At 43.7% G+C, this 22,170-nt stretch overlaps 2 protein-coding genes across 9 annotated transcripts in view; one reads left to right on the forward strand and one right to left on the reverse strand.

The window, feature by feature from the left end:
• TRDMT1 (tRNA aspartic acid methyltransferase 1) overlaps positions 1-12,073 on the reverse strand; it is a 41,449-nt gene extending 29,376 nt beyond the window's left edge. For 4 of the 8 annotated variants that reach the window (XR_012041207.1, XR_012041208.1, XR_012041209.1 and 1 more), the window contains exon 1: positions 293-451. Coding sequence is in view for 1 of the 8 variants with exons in the window: in XM_072854391.1 (XP_072710492.1) it covers positions 293-440 (148 nt within the window). In the remaining 7 variants the exon portion in view is untranslated. Of the gene's footprint in view, positions 1-292; positions 452-9,524; positions 9,809-12,052 lie in introns of those variants that run through there. The other 4 variants (XM_072854395.1, XM_072854394.1, XM_072854398.1 and 1 more) reach the window with 4 other exon arrangements.
• A 1,636-nt stretch (positions 12,074-13,709) lies between these two features.
• Positions 13,710-22,161, forward strand: VIM (vimentin). The gene is made up of 9 exons (XM_072854390.1): positions 13,710-14,334; positions 14,513-14,573; positions 18,633-18,728; positions 18,873-19,034; positions 19,543-19,668; positions 20,398-20,618; positions 20,713-20,756; positions 21,177-21,262; positions 21,795-22,161. Exons 1-9 carry the CDS (start codon positions 13,793-13,795, stop codon positions 21,834-21,836), a joined length of 1,380 nt encoding a protein of 459 aa, XP_072710491.1. The 5' UTR covers positions 13,710-13,792; the 3' UTR covers positions 21,837-22,161.
• The last annotated feature ends 9 nt before the right edge of the window (positions 22,162-22,170 follow it).

Consider the following 22,170-nt stretch of genomic DNA (forward strand, 5'->3'; position numbering starts at 1 on the left):
TGCTTGTGTGGAAGAAAGGGGGGAAGCGACATGGCGGACTGGGGAAGGGGCTGCGGGAGGAGAGGGGCCATCTTAGCCCGCCCCGTCGAGAAGATGGCGCCCTCCACAGCCTCCCCTCAGGGGTCGGGGTCCCATCGACAAGATGGCGCCCTCCAGAGCCTTCCCTCGGGGGTCGGGGTCCCATCGACAAGATGGCGCCCTCGGAGGTGGAGGCGGGCGGGGGGGGTCGCACAGCGGGGCTGCGGCGGCAGCGAGCACCCAGGGACGCGCTGGCGCGGCCGCTCGCCGATACCTTTCAGGGCCTGGTGCATCCCCCCGATGCCACTGTAGAGCTCCAGCACCCGCAGCGGCGCCATTCTCCAGCAGCCAGCGCACGGCCCGGCCCTCCCGGCGGCCTCCCCGAGCGCCGCCCGCCCGTTCCGCCGCTCTTTCGTTCCCATGTGCCCGCCCTCCTCCGTCCTCCTCGGGGCCGGCAGCTGCCTGCCAGCCGCTGCGCAGCCCCCGAGCAGCGGCTTAATTTGGCATCGCTAATTGCTCGTTAAACCCCAAAGTGGGCTTAGGCCCGGAGGATGAAACCACCCTCTGGCTTAGCTGCCCTGCTGCCCCCTGACGTGGCCGTGGGGCTGATACTGGCCGGCAGCTCTACCATCTGTGCCCTCCTGGGAGTGGGGGATCAGGAGAAGGCCCTGCTCCCTGCCATGAGTCCCTTCGGGCTCAATGTCTCCTGGCCGAGGGCTCCTCACAGGGGCAGCGGTGAAATCCCCAACCCCATTGCCCTTCCTCAGGCCCTGCACCACCACAGGCTGTCCAGCGCCCACGGGGAGGTGAAGGCCAAGCCTGGCCATTAGCGTCAGGGCAGCAGAGAAGGGCAGGCTGGAGTCTCAAATGAATTTGGGTGGCTTGTGCCCGGCCAGGTCACAGAGAAGGGGGACGCAGGGCAGCAAAAGGGGCTTATCCCCATGCGGGGCTGTGCATGCTGGCTTGCTGTCCAGCTGGGCAGCTGTTGCGAATGGTGCTTGACAGTTTTATGGGGCTAAGCATTTCGTGATTTCAGTGTGCAGTGATGTTTTTGAGAAGTCATTTCAAAGTCTGCACTGCTGCTGGAACAGGAAGGAAGGAAATAAGTGATGAAACTGTTCTAATTTGCCCCAACACTATGAAATTGCTTTTGCTAAATTGGAAAGGAAGAGGTGACTCAAAGACATTGTTGCCCACGAAAAGTAGTTTGTTTTTAAAACAAATGTTAGACAGATGCATTTACATATATATATAACAACCAGAGTAAATATCTTGCACGCTATTCTGTGGGTTACCCACCACATATGAGTAGACACTCACCTATGCCTCAGTTTGCAGATTTAGCTTGTAAAGTGAAGATGAAACATTTAAAAAACCACCAAAACAACCCTGAACATGTTTCTCTAATAATTTTTTGAGTTAACCATATTTTTTGTGTAGCCTCTTAGAAAGCTGTCAAAAATAAGGTGGATTTGAGGAATGTTTATTTTTCCTTAGAAGCAGCCTCATACAGCCTGTCATAGTAGCTCCTACCACTTGCCTTTCAGTGGAGGAAGAATTTTTAGCTGAAACTGGAGAGCAAAAGAGAGAAATCTGCTGCCCTTCAACGCACTTCTCCAGAATATGGGACGCAGCAGCTGCAGAAAACAGTGTAATTAGAAACAAAATTTGAAAGTAAGAATATTGGTCTTTGCCAGCTTTTTCAAAACAGTTCTGTCATTCACCTGTGGATCTTCATCATCAGAGTCTGGGGCTGCTGCTTTATTTGTCAGCCATGGAAGTAAGCAGGTGACTAAAACAAGAAGTCCAAGGTCTACTTCTAGAATTTCTGAAAGGAAGTGCAGCAGCCGAGGTACCAGAGGAGAGCAACATGCATTGCAGCCATCAGTGAGACAGGTTGCCCACACAGATGGCTGATGGAGAACTGAGAAAGGTCTGTGAATCACATGGCATAACAAAACCGGGAATGTGCTGGCTGGATGTGCTGGAGAAAACAGTCATGGGACAAAGATGGTGAAGACTCTGAAGAAGAGAGTTCAAGGTGATGAAGGTGGCTACAAAGAGCAAGGTTGTTATCAGCTAAGAAGATACACTTCAGTAGGAGCCCTTCAAAATACAGATGCAAGGTGAAAGTAAAGAAAAAGGCAGCTTTTAGACTACTAAAATTAGTAAAGCTGATGAATGAGTTTGAGCTCCTTGTATTACTATTTCAGCAATCTATACATCACAGCAGTACTAGACACTGTGATGAGTGGGAGCTGTAGGCAGCCGGGAGCAGTTCATTTATTTGGAGCTGCCCAGTACTGGGAGCAATTAAAGCTATAGAGGAGCAATAGTTCCTTATATCAGAAAGGGAGACATAGCTGAGCCCTGTTTTTCCCTCTCCTTTCCCTGACTCCAAGGTATTCTTGCCATTCGCACATGGAAAAGGTGGAGTCTGGTGGAGAAAGCAGCAGAGATGTCTTTGCTTTACTGGTGGCAGTAGAACATTCCCTGCTCAGGGGAAATCCTCCACCTACCTCCTCCACCAGGTATCCTCTGTATAGTAAACGGGAGAATCTGATCAACACGCCTCCGCTCTGGCAACAAAGAAATTCATAAACTAGGTTGGGATTTTCTTGGTGGCTTCTTGCAAAGAATGGAAACACCAAAATTTCCCTAGTGCTCATTTTTAAACAACTGCCAGTAGTCAGTTTTATAATTCTGTATAACTGTGTCTGCCCTAACCTGGTTCTCATTATTAATTGACAGCTGCAAAAAGGACCAAAATGAAAACAGGGAATCTGGAAACAGTTACTTTTAGTGCTCTTCCCTTTATAAATGTAAAGTCAGCATAATAATAACCATAGGTTTTGGATCAGATCTTACAAAATAGTATTTAAGGCATGCTGCTTATTTCAGAGATTGGGGCAATGGCCAAGAAGTGCCAACATCTGTGGCCGCTTATACCTTTCTTCTTACAAAAAAGCTGAATGATTCCACAGACAGGATGAGCCCTGTGAAAGCGATCGTTCATACTTCACTCAGAAAATCTTGCTAACACATGCTGCCACTTGCCATGGGGCAGGCTAAACAGTTGCTCACTCTTGATCTTGTGACCCCAAAGCAGCCACATGTCTGCAAAATTTCCCAACTGGATCTCTTTGACTTACTGAAATTTGGATATTGTGACAGCTCCTTCCTTCTCCACTCCATGCATATAGGATGGATAGGATTCCTGTAAATCTCAATGAACATTTAATTTGATTAACAGAGGAGATTAATAACAGAGTTGAAGTCCAATGGACTCTTAACATTTTTTAAGACATGGGTGTGGGCTGTTTCATATATCAGTTATGGCTCAACAATATAGCTGGCTTTAAATAACAATTGATAGGCTTTTCTAAAAATATGTTAGTTTATTCTAAATGAGCACATCTATAGAACTATGATAATGCATTGATGAAGCAGCTATTTTCTTGACTCTAAGGTATTTATGGTAAAATATATTTTAAGCAAACTGATTATTTAATGACATTTTTAAAGCCGTTGACATAAGCATGTGATATCAGCATTTTCATTGAGACAGCTTTTGAAAACTCCTGCCTCCTAGCAACTAGCAGCATTTCCTCAATGTAGAAGTTTCCAAAGTTTGCCCACATCTCTGATGAGTGGTATGATACAGGTAATCATGCTTGATCTGAAACTGTTGCCCTGGTAACCAATAAACACATCCAGTGAAACAGCTACATGTGGTAAGAGGAACACGCAAACGAAAGCACTGCAGTATTTTCTCTTCTTACAATGCTTTAGAATTGTTAAAAATGTTACAGTTGTCAATGCTGCCAAACAACATCACAGAAACATGCAAAAACCACTGCCTTAAGATTCTGCGTTGTGCTTGGCAACTGAAAGCTAAAATTACAAACTGTGAGTGGACCGTGTACTCTTGTCCTCACAGTGAGAAAAAAAGATTTTTACTGTTGTGTTTCTATAATTCACACCAGCAACAAATGCACACAACAAACACGCACAAAACATTTTATAGGCATCTCAAGCCTTCTGCAGTTACACGTAACTCTTCTCCCTGCCCTCCCATCTGCAGCAGAGCAGAGACTACCAGGCCAGCAAGGCCTCTGCCTGCAGCCGGCTGAAGGTTGGCAGAAGGTTGCCAGTCTGCAGCACATCACAGGGCTTTATTGATGCCACAATACTGCAGCAGGATAAATTGCTTCAAGCTTCCTTTGAATGTAACCCCTCAATGTAAGGCTACATAATGGAAGCTTGTAGACCTGTTGCTGTGATGCGTTTGTGAGCATTTCCTCTATATTCAAAAAATGGAGAGAGAGCAAGAAAAACCTCTTTCTGCTGAAACACCAAATGTTTAAAAGTGCATTCACAGTGATGAGCCAAAACTTCAATACAGGCAAATATTAATGTTGATGGCTGAACAACAAACAACGCTTCTTCTGTCTGAACATCCAGTATAACCTACTAAATACCTAAATGAGGATCAGGAAGAGTATACAAACATCTCAGCTGTCTAGAAGGGAAGCTCATGTTCTGGGTCAGAAATCAGTGTGGCTAGGAAAGAATGTGAGGCATGTCACACCCTTGCAATACAATCACTGAATTGAAAAAATCACTGAGAGTGTCTAGCATAAATTATTGTTTCCATAACCATTGGCCCAGTAGGTTACTAATAAAATTGAAAACCTTTTGCAGTTTATCAAAATCGATCTGTACTGGTTGTAATGTTTCAGGAGGGAATTTATCAGACTTGGTTTCCTCTGAAGTGATGCTCAGTAAAGGTAACTCTCAGCCACAGACGTGGTGTTTCTGAGAAGCCTGCTGGGCCGTGCCAGTATGGCTAACGAAGCTTACAATTTTCATTTATAATGCCACGCATCTGCAAGACTGGAAATGAAGCCCACATCAAACCAGGTTTGTTAGCCTCTCCTGACGCATTTCTAAGAACTCTATACAGGGGAAATTTATGTAGTTGAAATTATTTGGAAGAGTTATCAGACACAAACATTTTTAACCTTTCTCTTTTCAAATATATTAATCTCTCCATTTCAGGATTTTATTTTCAAGTTCTGGAGCTATGCATATACTCTGTAGGGAATAAAGAATAAAAAAACATTGCTTCTCTAATAAATCTTTACTTTTCTGGTTTAAATAAATTTAAATCTAAATAAATCTGGCCTGTTTGTTATGTTTGGCCTGCAGTGGTCACCCTGGCTGGATGAGAGGCATATGTTTAGATAATGTTATTGACTTTCTTGTTGTACTTACACATTCCAGTGCTTGACCAAAAAAATAAAGGATAAAAAAAGGCTAGTAACCAAAAAAAAAACCTTTGCTGGACTGAACAAAACAGATTCCAAGTTCTATAAGGCCCACCACAGTCAGCCAAAAGATTGCTGCTGCAATGAATGTGTTTTGAATCAGACCCTTGAAGGGTCACAGGAAACGGGTGACAGCAGGCACGGAGCCAGGCAGTGTTAAAGGGGGATCAGTTCAAGCCGCTCCGGCAGGATGAGGTAATGGCATGGGAGATCCCAGCTCACTTGCAGGGGCAGGAGGAAACGGCATGGTGCCTGCTGCTCTCTCGGGGGGAGGGGGGATGAGGGAAAGACGAGAAAAAGAGTGCAGATGGTGAGCCTGGATGTGCCTCTTACCTTTTTGCTTAAGGCAGGAACTTTCATCTCCAGCATCCCCATATGATTTGCACATTATAGTGTGCAAACTGAGAACAACTTGTAGCTGTATGTTGGCGTTGGTCATGCCTTTTGCTCACAAGGCCATTTAGTATCACCTAAAGCTTTTGTATACCACAGACTTGTCGTTGAAGGAATTCAGCCCCTGCCCAAACTTTGTTTTTTCATTCAGTCCCATGTGATGAGTTTAATCTTTGACTAAGACTGTAGTTAGCACAGGAAATGAGATCTCTTATGCTGGTCACCATGGTGGTAGGATTTCAGTAGTAGGGTGTTTTCTCCAGAGAGGAAGAAAATCTTTAATGCAGCCAGAGCAGAGCTGTAACTGTGGATTTGCTGAGCTATCTTGAAATTAGATAAACCACAATTGCACACAGTAAGTACCATAAAATCTGCCCAAGAAGCTGAGCGCTTGGTGCCTAGGCAGCACAGGGGTGTCTTCCACCCTGGCTATATTGCTGGCACTTTGCAAATGAGTTACTGTAAAGCTAATTTAAAGCTATTTGATATCACTTATGAACTGCAATTACAGAAGTGATGGCACTGTAAATACTCTCTTTCTCACTTTGCATGTGTCTACAAATGTCTGTCAAGCATACCAATATACTAAAGCTTAGCGGCTGGGACTTAGCTCTTTTCTACCAGAAAGTCTCTTGGAAAATAGTTTATAGAAAAGGACAGATTTGAAGAAGTCATGAGATTTTGTAAGGATAAACTGAAATGAAGGATAAATTGAAAAATTATTCTGCAAAAAATCCCAGCTAAAATATAAAAGTGTCATTTTTGGCTGCTAAGTCTTTTGGGGTCTTTTCCCCAAATTAAGTATTGCCTCAAATAAGAACAAAAAGCTTTGGGTTTTCCTAAAGTTGAAACAAACCTTTTTTAGAAAAAGGGCTATGAATTTAAAAAGTTATTTTTGCTGAGACAGTCTGGAGAGAGAAGCCTCAATAAGCCTAACCTAAATGGGTCAAGAAAGCCTAAAGTAGTTCTTTGTGAAGAAGAGAAGTCTTCTTGCGCAAGACATATGCCAGTATGGATTGGCAGTGTCAATATTCAGCTGTAGGGAGTTGGGCTGATTTAAGACTCCAGCAAACATGTTTCACATAATTCATAAGAGAAATACAATGGGAAGTTGTTGGAATTGTCTGTAGGGATCCCTGCATGTCAGATGAAGTCCCTGTGGATGACTTCATTGCAGTTACAGTGCCAAGTCAGATGTAGCACTCATCTCCTACAGTATATGACACAGTTGTTCAAAAACTAACAGAATTAAACTCAAGTAATTAATTACACTGTGCATACTTCCCATCATCATTACCAGTCCAGGCATCATATATATTGTAGTACAATAGTATTGTGTCCTTCATCTGCAGGATATATCTCAAGATTCCTCTTGATACCACAGAAGTTGATTATTTTCAGAATATAACTGCAGGACAGTGGCATTATTACCATATTCAGGGTAAACCATTCCTCTGTCTTTGAAAGATCCTGACATCTGAGCTGCATGTTGTTTCATCCTGGTGTGCTTCGGACTTACATGGTAGGCTTGGTAACTTCCATGTCATGGAGTTTATGGGAAATACCCAAGCCATGTCAAATAAACAGCCACGAACATTGGCAAAAGTCCAAGAGTCAGCAAAACTAAAGCATCTGCAAAGGTCCTAAATAGTTGCTAGGTCCTTCCTCCTGTCATCCTACACAAGCTCTCTCCCACCCAATGACCATATGCAAGACCAAATTCTCAAGGAAAATTTCAGGTAGATAGTGAATTTGTCTTTGTAATGGGAAGCAGAACACCTTTCCACCTGAAAAAATATGGACTCCTCCACTCTTCCAGATATTTGCTCTCTTCCTTCTCCAGCCATATGCACCATCTGCTCTACACATATTTAGTACATTTTCCACTCCGTTCCCTGTAGCCCAACATATTTTATGCATACTGTCAGCTTAAATCTGGATCATCTTCCCTCCTCAATCCCAACTGGACAGAGTATATTTATGCTTGAAAATTAGACATAGAGCTGGTGTGTAAAAACAGCTTGTCTTCTTAGAAACTCAGTCTTCTCAGCTTTGGGGTGTGTACACCACTGCCTCTTCCTTTTGTAAGGAGCCAACTAATCCCAGAACAGCTAACACAATGTATGCTCAGTTTATGAGTCTCATTGGAACCAAGGATTTGGCACAAGAACTTGGACTGAGGAATCCACTAAAAACTTGGCCCTCGAGGATCTAGTACTGTCCTGCTTGTCCTGGGCATCTCAAAGGAAGAATGGAACAATTGCTGCATGCAATTAACGATTCTATTGCTGTGCCCTGCCTCTTCCTCAGAAAGAACATCATCATTTCCTGGTATATAATGGCAAGAAAACATTATGCTATTTATGCTTTGTGTAAGTGATGAAACTGGGGGAGAGAGAAGAATAAAATCACTCCTCAGATTTAATTGTTTTTTGGCTAGAGGAGCTCTTTAAGCAGTTTGCTTTGAAAAAGCTTGGCCAAAAAGAAGTAGTAAATGTCTAACTGACAGGGTTCATTAATGGCATACTAGAATCACTTCTTTCAGCTTTTTCCAAAATAGAGAATGGATGGATGAATGACTCATCTTTGAAAAGGTTTGCAATCTCAAAATTTAAAACAGCAATCCCAGACATTAATATTATGGCTTCCCATTGTAATGTAACAAATGAATGTTCATCCACGCTATTGACTTCTACCTGTGCCAACAGCTTACTACAGGGGTAGCAACTGAGCACTGTTCTTGATAGCAAGGTCAAGATAGCGAAGTCAGCAACATGGTAAAGGACAGAAAGAAGCCCCATACATTATATCAACATTTTACATAGATTCTACTGAAAGCTTCATCTGACTATAAATTAAAATCTTTTATGTGATATTTAAGTTAAATGGTCTTTATAAAGTGCCTATCATGATCCTTGAACAGTTCCTTGGCCTTTGGCAAAATACAAACTTCATGAAACAAGGAGAGCAGATAGCTAAAATTTCAAATTATCTGGTTTTGGGCACCCAAATCAAGACTGAGGGACTTTGTGTATTCTGGAAATTAGTTCTGCTTAAAGACTTTCCAGTTGAGCCTCAAACCATGCCAAACCTCTTATCAGTTTGGAAAACCTTGTCCTTTATGTCCCAGTCATAGCTAAATGTATTGCTGACATTCAGCAACCAGTGCTATTGCTATTAAGTGAAGTGAGACAGATAGAGTATACTGGTTGTCATCCTTTTTTTTGTTTAAGTGATGGATTAAATAAATTGCTATACCTATGACAGAGCTGAAAAAGTTCTCTTTCTCTTCTCTGTGTTGCTAGAACTGTGCATGGTGTTTGAGACAACCATGGGACTCATGGCAGAGGGCTGTACTGGCTTTGAAAATGAGTACCTGATTTGGTACAGAAATGTCCTGTTTTGATACAGAAAACATCCTATTCTGGCAATTAGAAACCATAGTAGAGGGGAACTTTATGCACGACAACAATAATTTTTGGAAATGTAAGTCATGCAACTGGGTGGCATGAGTCATGTTCAAAACACTTCCCTAGTGATGAAACCCCTGCCAGTTTCATATAGTTCATTTTACATTAAAGCGTAATATTGCAGAGAGAGTTGGTTAGTTTTTAGTATAGAGCCTAGTCATTTCCTTGAAAAAATCAGCAGCTAGTCACACCAGTTTGATATTCTTTGCAACACTGGCAACAACTGTAGGCAACATAACTTTAAAAATAAATGTCATAAAAGAATTTGCCAATTTCTTTCTTAAGACCATAATTAGTCAAGGAAGTTACTCACAAGGGGAGACTTCAATGCCTGGACATTTAGATGTCCTGCAGCTCAGTGGTATTCAAAACCGCAAATCAGCTTCTCCTAGGCAGTGTGCAGGGAGACGTATTCGCTGGGTTCAGAAAAATCAGGTTTTCCCTGGATGCACCGGCCTTTCTTGGGGGCTCTTCATTGCACTTAGCTCCCAGCTAAAGGGAGGGACCGACCCCAGCTGAAGATTTACAGCCAGAATCCGTTTTCTAGAAACAGGAACCTTTCTGTTTTCAAAACCATAGCAGTCTTAATCTTTTCAGACCACAGCTGAAGGAGGAAGTGCTCTTTCGGACTAAAAGTTACAGCACTCACTCAAGCGATAGGCCAGAGCACTTGCTGTGGCTGAGCATTATGGAGAGTCCCTATTCAGTTTGCTGTAGGACGTTCCGAGTCTTTCACATCCTCCTGTTAAAGCGGGTCCCTTTTGCCTAGAGTTTGTTCAATATTCATGGAGCAGGGGAAGTGTGAAGGAATGTCTCTGTGGCCCCATGCATGCCAGGGCTTAAGGTTGCTGAATGGTACTGGAAACAAAAGTGATTGCCTTTGCATAGCAGGATGTTTTTCCTGGATATTTAATATTTATGAGTCATTTTATACCTCCTGGAAGCAGAAACTTTACTAAAAGTGCACAAATCTGATTGATGAAAGTATTCACATCTGTTTAGTCAAGGTCTATAATAATTGGAAAGCACGTTCCATATTTGGACCAAATTTCTCTAGTTTCTCACTGTTTAAATAAAATGACAAATCAAAAAAATGTGAATGCCATTCTTTTCAGTGATGTTTTCAGACCAACAGATGTTTGTACAAGAAAGTCAGGGAAATTCTGACTGTTATGAGGACTTTTTCATTTTTAGCATAACAGATTTTCAGTATAAAGCCGTTCAGGCATCTGTACCCTCTCCCTATGCACACCCATTTTCCCTGTTAATGAAAGTTACACAACAATATTTTTTGCTGCACTTCTAGGGCTTGATTCCGTATTTCATTCTTGGCAGTGAACCAATACATCAGTTCTCTGGCAAAAAGCCCAAAAATGCCAAAATAAATTTTGCAGTGTGAACTGAAAGGCTCACAATAAAAATACCTATTTCTTTTTTTAAGAGTGCCATTGGCTTACCTCTGATCTACCTCTGTAGAGGTAAGTGACATGGCAAGCTGACCAGGCAGTAGATATACCAGGTATACCTCCAGACTGCGTACTGGAGTTGCAAATGAAAGCATCGCAATAAACAACACAGACGACAACTAATAGTTTATGAATAATCCCCAATGTGGTGTTTAGTGATGCTATTAGCTGTCTGTCCTTCATGTAGGAAGTGGTCAAGACCCTGACCAGCCACGGTCTCTGAGAGTCCCATAGCACTTTCCTTAAAATTAGGCTCATTACTGCAGTTTCATTTCAATTCAAAGTACACTCTCCATGATTTTTATGGCTACACTGAGATAGAGTCTTTCCTGACAAGTACTGTGGAGATCTTTTCGCGTTTCAAGAGACCAGTTCTTGTTCCCCTTTGGGGTTTGGGATGCAAATGTGGGTTAAATTTATTACAGCCTTACAAGAAACTTAGAGCTTCCTCCATTTATGCATCTGTGTAACTGCCAACCAGAAAAAGGCACTTAAAGGTTTATTGTAGTCCTGACAAGTGACAATATCTGAACATTTATAGGAAAATTTCATAGTGAGAAACAGCAATGAGGCAGGTGGCCAAGAGTACATATGGCAGCGGTGACATAAACACATGGAAATTACACTTGAAATGTGGTGGAGGGGGTCATATTTATTTACTAAAACAAACACCTGCTTGGATTTTAGGGGCAAAGCAGTTTCTGAATGAAGGATGACTGTTGCATGTGTGTGCCATTAAAGGTTTTGTGGAGTGTAAGTTGTGCTCTGTTAGGAAAAACAGATTGGGCACAGAGCACCTTTAAAGAACCAACAATCTGCTAAAACTATCAGTACTTCTGAGTAAAGCATCTTTAATCTGAGGGTGTTGGTTATGTGCTGGTTTACTTTTTTGCCTGCTCATAGAAGGAGTGTGTACTTTTGTGCCAGGGCTCACAAAGGCTTACAGCTCAAACTTGATGGCTTAAATAAAGAGCTCCTCCTTAAATAAAGAGGGCCAGACAGCACAACAGCGTCCAGGCTGGGCTGCGGGACCCTTAGCCTCAGGAATGCTGTGTGACCTCTGCCTCCTATTCGCTGGGTGAATGGAATGAGCTGTAGCCCAGGACTTAGGCTGCAAGCACTTCGGTAGCTCAACCTTGTCAGCTTCGTTTGCTTGACTAAGCTTCAGTGAATAAAGGAAATTAAAACCTCAAGGACCTACATTTAGATACAAACTGCATTCCCGCACTTCCGGTTGCCATCAGAATGAAACTAAAGCACAGTTTCCTTTAAAAAAATCCTTAATAAAATATATGGGCTCCAATTCTTCCTCGTAAAGGTATGATACCTGAAGTAGAATAGCTGACTTTACTGTGGATTGGGGTGTGAGGATTACCTTTCTCTCTGGCCACTGTGTTCAGGTTTATTAGAATTTCCAGTGAAGATATTTGCTTCTGCAGGACTGCAAGTTAAAAAGAATTAAAATCAATGGTAGTTTTGCATCCCGTAGGTGCTGAAGGAATACATTACAGATAATACCTCTACATTGTACCCGTCACTTCCCATAGCAAAGAGGAAAAAGATGTCCCTTACCTGGTGTGTCAGTGCAGGACTAGAGAATATGCTTGGTGCTTTGGCCACTCAAGTTGTAAATTATCTAAATGTCAGGGATACTGTCATCTCCCTTAAATGACTTCTGCATTCATACTGGAAATGATCTGCTGCTACTCAGTCTAAGTTTTTCTCTGTTAAATTTTTTGCCATTGCTATTGCCCTGTACTACCTACCTACATAATTCTTCTCTACCGCTGGTAGCCCCATTTTGATAATAAAATTGCTCTTGAAACACTGGGATTTTTGTCTGGCCTTTCAAGCAACATACAAAGGATATTTGTGGATCATGCCTAATAAAAAATTATAATTTTACCGGGTGCTTTCCTAAGACTCTGATCGTGCACCTACTGAAATTAATAGCAAAAGTCTGCTGGGTACAACAGTGCAGAAACAAACCTTTGTTAAAATCAAGCCTGCCACTATCCCAGTTATTAGAAGGACTGCATCCAGGAGCAAGATCCTGATTGCAGCTATTTCAATAATGTACTGTCAATGCTAAAAAAAACAGTTACTGCTGGGAACGTTGTTACAATAATGGCAGAATTAAGCCTTACCTCTGTAAATGCTCACACAGCTACAGGGAAAACCCATTTAGCCTGTGTAAGCGTTGTGTCTTTGGCACAGAAGTAGGAGCTGGGATTGCTGGCATGGGAGGCAGCTAAAGAAGACACAGATGTACTATTTTTCTGCCTGCTTATTTTGGACATTTGGCAGCCCTTTGTGAATAGCTAGCACCACTCTTCCCTGATCTTTCTTTCAGAAAGCTGGGAAAGAAGAAACAGGTTCTCAAAAAGATATATAGATACGTATAGATATATAAACGCATCACACCTATAGAGGGTTTTTTAAAGTATGCATCCTGGGTTATTTGGAGTATTTTGCCTGTCCTGCGGTGTAACATTAAACCTGCCAACCCTCCCTTGCAATCACCGCCCCAGCTCTCCGAGGGGGATACCGAGAGGCAAGGGAAAGCTCAGCGCCCGCTGCCGCGAAGCCGAGGACGCCGCCGCCGTCAGCCCCGTCCTCCCCGGGCGCCCCGCGCCCTGCCGGGGTTCCCCCCGCGCCCCCATCTGCGGGCCACCGCCCCGCCGCGCCCTCCCTGCCGCCGCCCCCGCCGCGGCGGCTGCCCTCCCGCGGCCCCGCCGAGAAATCCGCCGGCCCTCGGGGCTCGGCCGCGCGGGGGAGGTAGGGCTGCTGCCCCTCTCGCCTCTCCCCGCCGCCCCGCACGCCCGCCTTTGTGTCCGCGGCGGCGGCCGGCACCCCCGCGCCCCCCGCGCCCCGGCGGCCGCCGCCCCCTCCCCGCGGGGCGAGGCGCGGCGGCGGGCAGAGCGGCCATTGGCGGCGGGCGGCGGGCGGGGCGGCCTTCGGCGGCGGGCGGGGCGGCCATTGGCGGGGCGGGCCCGGCGGCGGGCGGCGGCGCCCCATAAGAAGGGGCCCGGGCCGGGGCCACCGCCCTTCTTCGCCCGCCGCGCACTCGAGCCGCCCCGCTCCGCTCCCGGATTACAAAGCCCGCACCGCCGCCATGAGCATCAGCAGCAAGAACTCCTCGTACCGCCGCATGTTCGGCGGGGGCAGCCGCCCCAGCACCAGCACCCGCTACATCACCTCCAGCAGCCGCTACTCGCTGGGCAGCTCCCTGCGGCCCAGCACCGCCCGGTACGTGTCCGCCTCGCCCGGCGGCATGTACGCCACCAAGACGACGTCGGTGCGGCTGCGGAGCAGCATGCCGCCCATGCGGCTCCACGACTCCGTGGACTTCTCTCTGGCCGACGCCATCAACACGGAGTTCAAGGCGAACCGCACCAACGAGAAGGTGGAGCTGCAGGAGCTCAACGACCGCTTCGCCAACTACATCGACAAGGTGCGCTTCCTGGAGCAGCAGAACAAGATCCTGCTGGCCGAGCTGGAGCAGCTCAAGGGCAAGGGCACGTCCCGCCTGGGCGACCTCTACGAGGAGGAGATGCGGGAGCTGCGCCGGCAGGTGGACCAGCTCACCAACGACAAGGCACGCGTGGAAGTGGAGCGGGACAACCTCGCCGACGACATCATGCGGCTGAGGGAGAAGTGAGTGTGCGAGGGGAGGGCGGGTCCGGGCTGCCGGCGCCTTGCGCGGCCCCCCCCCGCTCCCGCTAGCGCGGAGGCAGCCCTTGAGCATCCCGAGCTGGGGTGGGGGCGCGGCAGGCTTGGGGGGGCGTCTGGGGGGACCCCCGCTCCCTCGTCACCGCTGTCTCGCCCCTTCCAGGCTGCAAGAGGAGATGCTTCAGAGGGAGGAGGCCGAGAACAACCTGCAGTCCTTCAGACAGGTTTGTGGGGGCTGCGGGGCGGGGGCTGGAGGGAGGGAGCTGCAGGAGAGGAGAGCCTGAGGCGGTGGTGGTGGTGCCTGGGACGGGAGGGTGGGACTGCGGGAGTTTGCTTTCCTCGCACAAAGGAATTCCATCAGTTCTCACGCAAGCCCTCCTTGTTTTCTTTAGGGGGATGCTGCGGTCTGAGGGGAGGGGAGGGAAACTATTGTCTTGCTTTATCCAAGTCTAGCCTGTTTTACAAAAAGCGCTCCGACGTGGAATTGCTTTCCGATCCAATAAAAGTGAAAGGGGGCCATCTGCTCGCTTGGCTGAAGAGTATTAATGGTTTCTATGGGATTCACCGTGGAATGCAGATACAGGCATTATGGCAAGTGTGGTGGCAGCAGATTGAAATAATAGATCCCTTTGTGTCGGAGGGGAGGGTGCAGTGGGCTGCATTCTTACTAAATGTGTAATGGTGCAGGCATATTTCTAGCAAAAAGTGTCTATCATGTATATGGTCCAGTTTTTAAACAAAACAGAACTCCTTTTTAATGCATCACTTTGGTCAGTGTATTACTGGACAACAGTTTTAAACTTAAAATTTTTCATATGGGTGTTGTCTGCTGACAAGAAGTAGACAATTTGTTCCTTGGGGCGAGGTCTCAGCAGTCAAGTCTGCTTCCTCTGGATGTCTGCTAAGAACATAGAATTTAATCCTCTGTAAACGAAGATGTTAACATAGGAAACAAGTTGTGTCAGAGTTTAGTCTCTGTAGGATGCTACATGTTTATTCAGATAAACTAAAACCTACATGACAGCCAGAACCAACTGTGCAAACAGTGTTCAAAAAGTGTTAAGTTCAGGTTTTCACTTGTGCAAAACTAGCTTTCAGCTTGGATTAAGCCTTGTTTGGACTAGGAGATATTTAGGAATGTGCCTTCTCAAAACAAGGTCTCTTCCCTAAAACTGCTGGTGTGAAAGGGCATTGCTAGCATTCCTCCTGGCTGCAAGTGACTGCCCTTATCTCCAGACAGCTGGGCACAGGCTGACTTTGTCCCAAAGCTCTTCATAGACATTAGTAGATATCTGTGTAGTTACTGACTTGATTGTCAGCATTTCCCTGTGCAAGGCTTTTGACTACAGTACATTTATAGTCTCTGAAGGAAAGCAGGTGTCTTCATGAGATAACATGTGGAAACCGAGACACCTATTCCCATTTGGAGTCTGGGAATTCAGAGTGTCTGCTGGCATTCTGGGGACAAAAGTTTGAAACAGAACAGTTCAAGATGCTGCCTTAACTTCAGCTTCTGTTTTTTTGAGCACTAAGCCAATTTAACGTAGTGTGAAGTTCTGTTCAGAAGCATTTAAGTTTTGGAGAACCTAATCTGTTCTGATTCATTGCTGAATTCAGTTGAAGGATCCTTTGACTTAAGGCTGGCTTAAATGATCTTTCATACTTAATTGGTGTACTTCAAGGCATGTCTGCCTCTATTTTAAACCAATTAAACTTCATGAAGGCTCTAGGCTTTTAAGTGAACTTGGCTTTGTGTATATCCCACCTTCATCATCCAGCTCTTCCCTGCACTGTGGAGAAGGGTCGTTCAGGAGCTCAGCCTCTAGTAGATCTGTGTGCGCTGTACAGTCAGAACTGGATCCATTTAACCTCTTAAGGTGTAGCTTATGCATAAGAATTGCAAACCATGGTCTGTGGAAACAGTATACTAAATCCACTCATGACATAACTGATGTTTGATTTGAACCACAGTAATATCTAATTTTTCCTTACTGTGAAAGGGTAGGCTTAACATGCAGGTTTTGAAAACTAAATCTGTTTCAGTATAAGTATTGTTCTCTTGCAAGTGAAATTAAATTCATAGAACACTGAAGTTGAAACATCCTGTTGTGCTTTCCGTTGTAAAAAAAATGCACAGCTTTTATTAAACCATTATATTTTTGCACTGGGAAGTTGTATACGTGAAGTTGGAACACTTCAGATACTTTACTGTTCTAACGTAGCATCAAATTTACTTTTTACTTGATGGAGCAGTTGTATATTTCAGTATTCTAAAAGAAAGTGAACAAATTTGAACTTAAACTCTATATTTCCAAAAGCCGCCTGCTTTAGAGACTGTTCAACTTGGATGCAATTAATTTTAATTTAATTCTTCTCCTGAACAAAGACATGATTTTACTCATGCTGAGGGGTATGCTACATAAAGTAAATCTAAAGGTTCAGTGTGTTCTTTCCTTTGGGACAACAAGCATCACAATTAGTGAGAAAGTTATTTACTGCGGCTTTGCCAGCTACTCTGGCAGCAAGGAATAGATCCTGAGCCTGTGACAAGACTAACAGGTCAGCTCCTGGCTAACATGAGGTTTGTCTGAAGTAAACATGGATGTTCAACCCTGCAAACTATGTGACTGGCGTTAAAGAATCTCCTAGGATAAAAGCAATGTGTAGTCCAATTGCATATGTATATGTCTTACACCTCATTTGCTCAGGCTACAAGTAGCTTATTTATGTGGCTCTCCATATATCTAGGAAATACAGATACACTAATTCTTCACTCCCTAACTTAATGATAATGTATATAGTAAAATACATACCATATATTCAAAGTGTCTTCAATTTAAGATGTTTTCAATGTATTATCAGCTGCTAAAAATCCTGTTAGCTGTTCAGGTGTTCTGAAAAAAAATCAGTCTTCAGTACACAGATTTCTGTAAAATCCACTGGAAACTCTTTGGATTTCTGTCTAATTGTGTGAACATGTTAGGTCATAGCCATGTAATTTCCTTCCAGAATGACCTTCAGGTTTTTTTGGGAGGAGAACAAATGAATTAAGGATTTCTTTGAATTGAAAAATAGAGCCGATATGAACTGTGGGTGTAAAACTGGAGTTGATAGGGAAGTTATGGAATAACACATCAAAGGGGTGTTTTGCTGGATAAAGAAAACAGAAGAATTCTTCTGGAGCAAGCACCTTACCCCAGAGTAGGAGTGATCCAAGGAATGGCTTTCTAGGAGTCTAAAGAAAACACTCCCTATTTCAAAGGTGCCATAATAGTGAGAACTGCTGATAGGAATGCTTATGCTTTGGGCAAATCCAAAATAGCTTTAGAGTAAGCTGTGAAAACCTGATACGTTAATACCACGTGAACATAAGCATGCAGCTGAATATGTAACCAGTATGAAAGGAACAATCGTCCCCTTTGCAAATGAATTGTCTTAGTTGCACATTTAAAAGGTAGGAAGTTGCCAGTCAATGTTTAGTCTTAAGTTATGTTTTTGAACTAATTCAAGCTGCTCCCATGTAACATTCATGGCATATCTTCTCTTGTGCCTTAAATGAATTTTTGCTGTTGATTAAGACTATCTCCGTCCAGCAAAAGGTGGAGTCTTTGCCAGCTAATGTGAGGGTGTAGGCAATGATGACTAACTATTTGTGTTTATGCTCATACTTTCTTTTTCTCAAGGGAGATCTGTCGAACCACTTGGAGAAGTAAACGCTTGCAGTTCCTATACGTACCTCACTAGCTTTACAAGTATCCTTTCAAGCTGTGGGCTGTGGACCTGAAAGGCTCTGTGGTTGATTGTGAAGAAGCCCATAAGAAATAAACAAGAAATTAAGGCCGCTGATAGGCATGTAGGCGCATAGGTTGCACTTTTAAGCCCCAGTGGAAAAAATGGAAGTCTGCAAATTGCAAGACTGACTCTTTCAGTGTAGTCAAGCTAAAAGAGCTTATCGCTGGCTTCTGACCCAAGTACCCGCTTCATCTTCAAGCAGGATTTACACCCACCATGATCTGTGCTCTTGATGCTCAGCAATACGTTGGCAAAGACGAAGTAATCTACATATGCTGTATAGTTCCCAAAATCACAATAAAGGTGCATATAGTGGTCTCTGAGGCTAGAGTAGGAGGTGGCAAAAAGTTTTTTCACAGCTCTTGATTTCATATTGTCTTGCCAAGAAGCTCAGATACAGCATCACTCTATTTGCTAATGAACTTGCCATAAAAGACTTTTCTACATCACAGTTTTGCAAGATTGCTAATCAGTCTTCTCTCTCTGGTCAGGATGTTGACAATGCCTCTCTGGCACGTCTTGATCTTGAGCGCAAAGTTGAGTCCCTGCAAGAGGAGATTGTTTTCTTGAAGAAGCTTCATGATGAGGTAAGCTGAACAACGAGGTCTGTGATGAGATGCTGGCAGTCTAGCGAGCAAGTAAGCTCTTCGCTGGTTCTGGCCCAGGGTTCCCACCTGTGTATGTTCTGTATGTTGTTGTGTAATAACACTGAGTGTCTGCTTCTCTCTAAGGAAATCCGAGAACTGCAGGCCCAACTCCAGGAACAGCACATCCAAATTGATATGGATGTTTCTAAGCCTGATCTTACTGCTGCCCTGCGTGACGTTCGCCAACAGTATGAAAGCGTTGCTGCTAAGAATCTTCAGGAAGCTGAAGAGTGGTACAAGTCCAAAGTAAGTAAAATCTGTTCAGATGCGTCAAGCACTCAAACTAGTTGTACATAACAGCTTTGCCCTAGCACTTGGTGTTTCCTGTGTCTCTCTACTGGACACAAACACAGCCATGGCACAGGGTCTTCTTTAAACTTCTAGTCTTGGAAGGGTACAGCTGAAAATATGACTTTGTGCCATAAGCACAGCATCAGACTTGGAGTCTTTCCTATGCTTGTACCTTGAAGCAGATGTTGGATGAAATACTGGAGAAAGGAGTGAATGAATGGGTGAAAAAATGATTAAAAGATAGGAAACATACAAGGTGAGGAAACAAATATGAAAGGTTTAACTATGCATTCCAATTTAACAATTAAAAATAGAAAGGCATTTTAAGAGTAATGCTAACACTTAAATGTTTTGGGTGTTATGACTTGTAATGGCTTCAGTTGCCCTCAAATGCTGTGTCCAAAAAAAGTGTTGTACCATTTCTGTTGAAGTGTTATGCTAACCAAACTGGGGATTTCCACAGTTTGCAGATCTCTCCGAAGCTGCTAATAGAAACAATGATGCCCTGCGCCAGGCCAAACAAGAAGCTAATGAATATCGCAGACAGATTCAGTCTCTCACCTGCGAAGTTGATGCCCTTAAGGGAAGCGTAAGTAGAAGACAGCAGTTGTTGGGACATTCTTCCCTTTGCAGCTTTAAGCGCTGCACTGCAGTTCAATTGTTTAGATATAGGTGTGACTGCAGCTGATCTCCCATGCAATACAGCAGCATATTAGTACTTTTTGAAAAGGATGCTATGGGCTCAATTTGCCTGCATGCACTACAGTGCACTGGTTAGATTGATATGCTGAACTAGTGTTACTCAAGGTATAAACAATGAGTTAATTCCCTTGCTATAATATTCAGTGTTTATGTAACGCTTTCTGGAAGTGTTTATGGCTTGTCTGTCAGGTACAGCTGGAGCTATAAGAAAAGCTGGAGGAGCAGTGGAAAGGCAGTGCAAATCTTGCTGTTGCTAGAACCTGACTGCCTTAAAAGCTGGCTTGAAATGGATTTAACAGTGTATAGTACACCTGAAATCCCCTCATTGAGGACTGCCTGCTTGCTGACTTGTACTGCATGTGTTGGACTTGCTGTAAGGGATTACTTTGCCACCTGGTAAAACAAATACATGGCACACCTCAGATCAAGTAGCAGAATGATGCACCTTAACTTTGCAAGGGGAGGATAAGAGATGACAAATTTGAGACATGTCTGGGTGCTTTCAGAAAGGATGCTAATGTAACTCAACTTCCCTTTTTAAAAAATTTAAAGGGCTTTGAGGGTGGGGAAGAGTGCCTGAACTGCAGTAGTGCTTGACTTCATTACTCTCTTCCAGAATGAATCCCTGGAGCGCCAGATGCGTGAAATGGAGGAGAATTTTGCTGTTGAAGCTGCTAACTACCAAGACACTATTGGCCGTCTGCAGGATGAGATTCAGAACATGAAGGAAGAAATGGCTCGCCATCTCCGCGAGTACCAAGACCTGCTGAATGTAAAGATGGCTCTTGATATTGAGATTGCCACCTACAGAAAACTGCTGGAGGGTGAAGAGAGCAGGTAAAAATCACATGCAGACACTTTTCTAAACAGCAATTACTAGAAGACACTCTGTACCCATGTCTGACTTTATCCGTTTCTTTTTCTCCTTCAGGATTAACATGCCTATTCCAACCTTTGCTTCTTTGAACCTGAGAGGTAAGCTGTTTCTGTTCCTTCAGTTTAGACAGCTGTTCTATCATTAGCAAAAAGGTTCTGGGTAGTTCCTTTTACTCTAGTATTTGAGCTTATATAAATGCAGTTGCATGTGAATGTTTTTCTTAGATATAACTACAATATTTGCAATTACTTAACCTTGGATGGGAGGAGCTACTTTGTTCCTGGGCACAGATATTTTTAAATATCAGTACATAGTGAGTGATTGGTTTAGATGCCTGCTGAAGGTGCTTTAAGGGGAATAGGGAGAAAATGGAGAAGATTAGCTTATCATTCAGAGCGGGAGACTTCTTCATATACTAAATTGGGATTCTGAAAGTAGACACTAAAACCTGTTACACCTCATTTCTTTGAGGAGGCACTTCATCTAGACTATTGGTAATAATACATTTTCTTCTGCAGAAACCAACATTGAGTCTCAGCCAATGGTTGACACTCACTCAAAGAGGACACTTCTAATTAAGACTGTTGAAACTAGAGACGGACAGGTTGGTGGTAATTTTGATTTTATTTCTATCATCACAGTTGGTTACCTTAAAATACTTCAAGTTTGTCTACCGGTCAGTGCAGCCAGTAGTAAGTATTGAGTACAACAGCATCTGGCAGTCCAAGCTGCATGGCTGAACATACAGATGCAGCAAACAGGCTTCTGTGGAAATGATCACAAAATTCATCTGATAATAAAACCTTCAGTGGCTGACAGTTACCTGTGTAGTGAGTATTTAAGTTCAGTCAAGTTAACAAGTTCTCAAAAGATTTCTCGCATCACCTGAGAAAAACGTGGCAGTAAACAGATGTACTTGTTCAGGACAAGATACTGTTTTCAGACTAAGTCAACAAAGCTTAAATGTTTTCTGCACACCTTTAGCCAACTAAACTTCTCCTTTATAAGTGAGAGTTGATACCCATTTGTTCACATTTCTGTGGTATTGGATGTTTCCATTCTAATTGGAAAAAACAATAATCTAAAAAACAATAATCTTACTACTAAAACTTAATGCAAATGTCTGTTTTTCACAGGTTATTAATGAAACTTCCCAGCATCATGATGACTTGGAGTAAAGCTGAAGTGAAGATGCATACTTCTTAATGCAGGAGAAATTCTTACCAGCAAGATTTAAAAAGTCCATGTCTTAAAGGAAGAAACAGCTTTCAAGTGCCTTTCTGCAGTTTTTCCATGAGCGCAAGATTATTATGCTAGGAAATAGGTTCTTAGATCTTGCAAATTGACTCTCCCTGAAGGATTAGAGTTTACAATGGAGTCTAGTTTACAAATAGCAATATCTTGTGCTGCAATACTGTTTTTAAGTATCCGAATTCAATAAAACTGCTTTTTCCAGCACAGTATGAGTAACCTGTCGCTATTTCAATAAATCTTTGGAAAATGGCCCTTGAT

This window comes from Ciconia boyciana, chromosome 2 (assembly GCF_034638445.1).
Source record: "Ciconia boyciana chromosome 2, ASM3463844v1, whole genome shotgun sequence".
Lineage (NCBI taxonomy): Eukaryota > Metazoa > Chordata > Aves > Ciconiiformes > Ciconiidae > Ciconia > Ciconia boyciana.

Excerpts from the sequence above, each read along its gene's own strand:
- VIM (XM_072854390.1), top strand. The coding sequence starts at position 13,793 with ATGAGCATCAGCAGCAAGAACTCCTCGTACCGCCGCATGTTCGGCGGG. Across the intron at positions 14,574-18,632 it reads ACCTGCAGTCCTTCAGACAG|GATGTTGACAATGCCTCTCT; the intron begins GTTTGTGGGGGC and ends CTCTCTGGTCAG. Across the intron at positions 21,263-21,794 it reads TTGAAACTAGAGACGGACAG|GTTATTAATGAAACTTCCCA; the intron begins GTTGGTGGTAAT and ends TGTTTTTCACAG.